This window comes from Solanum stenotomum, unplaced genomic scaffold (assembly GCF_019186545.1).
Source record: "Solanum stenotomum isolate F172 unplaced genomic scaffold, ASM1918654v1 scaffold30406, whole genome shotgun sequence".
In the NCBI taxonomy this organism is placed as follows: Eukaryota; Viridiplantae; Streptophyta; class Magnoliopsida; order Solanales; family Solanaceae; genus Solanum; species Solanum stenotomum.
This window is the reverse complement of record NW_026030956.1, coordinates 442,564-444,857: the sequence shown is the minus strand read 5'-3', so window position 1 is coordinate 444,857 and position 2,294 is coordinate 442,564. Positions and strand designations below refer to the sequence as shown.

At 36.2% G+C, this 2,294-nt stretch overlaps 1 protein-coding gene across 2 annotated transcripts; it reads left to right on the top strand.

Annotated features, from left to right (window-relative positions):
* On the top strand, window positions 1-2,294 carry LOC125851847 (protein IQ-DOMAIN 19). Of its 2 annotated transcripts, XM_049531588.1 has the most exons (5): window positions 1-513; window positions 544-642; window positions 840-1,076; window positions 1,234-1,926; window positions 2,040-2,294. In XM_049531588.1, the coding sequence occupies exons 1-5, from the start codon at window positions 199-201 to the stop codon at window positions 2,058-2,060; spliced, it is 1,365 nt and encodes a 454-aa protein (XP_049387545.1). In that variant the 5' UTR covers window positions 1-198; the 3' UTR covers window positions 2,061-2,294. The 2 variants fall into 2 exon arrangements, with proteins under 2 accessions (XP_049387545.1, XP_049387544.1); XM_049531587.1 differs by having other exon boundaries at window positions 2-642.

Below are 2,294 nucleotides of genomic sequence, written 5' to 3'. Positions count from 1 at the left end.
AACTGGTATTCAAAGCTGCTAATCATTCATTGAAGTAAGATATAGACATATCAATAGATAGAAGTTAAAAATATATACAACATCTTCCAAAATCCAAACAAATCATTTGTTTCTTTCTATCTATAAATCTACTTAGTTACATTTCTTCATTTGCTCTTTTCATAATGCATTTGCTAGCTTAAAAGATTGTCAAAAAGGATGGGGAAAACAGGTAGGTGGATAAAGAACTTGTTGATAGGGAAAAAGGATAAAGTGAAAGACAAATTAGAAGGAGAAAAGATTCAAAACTCTATTACTAACAATGAACATCAACCAACAACACCAATTTCAGTCCCTTCAACAACTCCTAAAGATAAGAAGAGGTGGAGTTTCAGGAGGTCATCAGCCACCTCACCAGGTCAGAGGGATTTGAGTGGCACCGACATCGTTGCCACCACAGCTAAACAAGAACTTCTTGAGTCAGACAATGACCATAAGAAGCATGTTCTATCTGTGGCAGCTGCAACGGCCGCAGCTGCTGATGCAGCTGCAGCCGCTGCCAAGGCTGCAGCAGCAGCGATCCAACTCACTACTGCTGCTAGAGCCTATGCACTTGAAGAGGATGCAGCAGCCAAGATTCAAGCAGTTTTCCGTGGTTATTTGGTAATATGAAAATTTCAGGTTGATTTCTCAGATGATCACACAACTAACTGTCATTATCTCAGAACGTCAAAAGTGACTTTCGTGATCATCTGAAAAATCAACTCGACTAGTTTTATAATTAATCATCATAATTCATTCTGATCTATGTTCCAAGATTACATTTTTATATAACTGTTGCATTGACAACCTCTCTGCAGGCAAGAAAAGCCTTGAATGCACTAAAAGGACTAGTGAAGTTGCAGGCCTTAGTAAGAGGACATTTAGTGAGAAAACAGGCTGCTGCAACTCTCAGATGTATGCAAGCATTAGTGACTGTTCAAGCTCGAGCTCGAGCCCAACGAATACGAATGGCTGAAGATGAAAGTCCCAACAATCCAAGACAATCTGTTCACAGAAAATCTACTCAGGACAACAAATTTAGGCACTCATATCAAGTATGTCTCACATTTTCATTTTCCTTCCATCAAAATTTCTATAATGTTTCATACACAATATAATTTTGTTATATGACTAAACCAGAGGAATCTTAGTAGCTTAGTTGGTTGTCTATCTGACTCGTAAAAAACCTTTTTGTTCTATATGAACCATTAGGATTATGAAGAGGACATCAAGATTGTGGAAATGGATTTAGGAGAATCAAAAGGCAACACAAAGAGTAGAAATTGCTATTCAAACCAAGGCCAAACAGAGAGAACAGAACATCGATTTTCAACACACAACGGGTACACAAATCAAGAACATCATCAACACATAATCTCTCCAGTACCATCAGCTATAACAGATCAAAGTCCAAAAGCCTACAGTGGACACTTTGAGGACTACACATCATATCCCACAACACAAAGCAGTCCACAATACTATAACAACGCAATGTCAAAACCTGATCCATCAAGAATCCCATACTCATCATATGCTCGTTCAGAGTATGCAGAACCTGAATCACTTTACAATGAGTATCCATTTTATCCAAGTTACATGGCGAATACTAAGTCATCGATGGCTAAAGCACGATCTCACAGTGCACCAAAGCAACGTCCTGATCAAACATCATTTGAGAGACAACCAAGTAGAAGAAGACCATCAATAGAAGGACGAAACGTCCCAAGAGCTGTGAAAATGCAGAGATCATCTTCACATGTTGGATCAACAGCTCAAAATTATCAGTATCCTTGGTCAATCAAGCTTGATAAATCAAATATCTCAATCAAAGATAGTGAATGTGGATCAAATTGTAGTGTCTTTACTACTCACACTAATTACTGCAGATCACTTTTTGGTTTCGACGTAAGTACAATACTGCAACTTCATCACTCAGTTAGTGTATATAAGTTAAATTCAGAGTATATAATCGCGAAAATGATTTTAACATAAAGTCTTTTTTTTATTTTTTATTTCAGGTTCAAGAACATAGGTACTAAAACAAAGGATGGATCAGCAGAGCAATCTTCAGTTTCATGTCAAGTAATTTTGACAAATTTGTATTTCTAGTACTGAAAGTTCTTTGTATGTAGAGTTCATTTTGTTTGTTTAATAATCTACCTTTTTTTTATTTTATTTTAGTTATTTTGCTTCTATGTGTTTTTTATGGTTTTATTTTAACTGTAATGAAAGTTGTTCATACTCCATTTACTTTCTTTTTTTTGTGTGGTGAA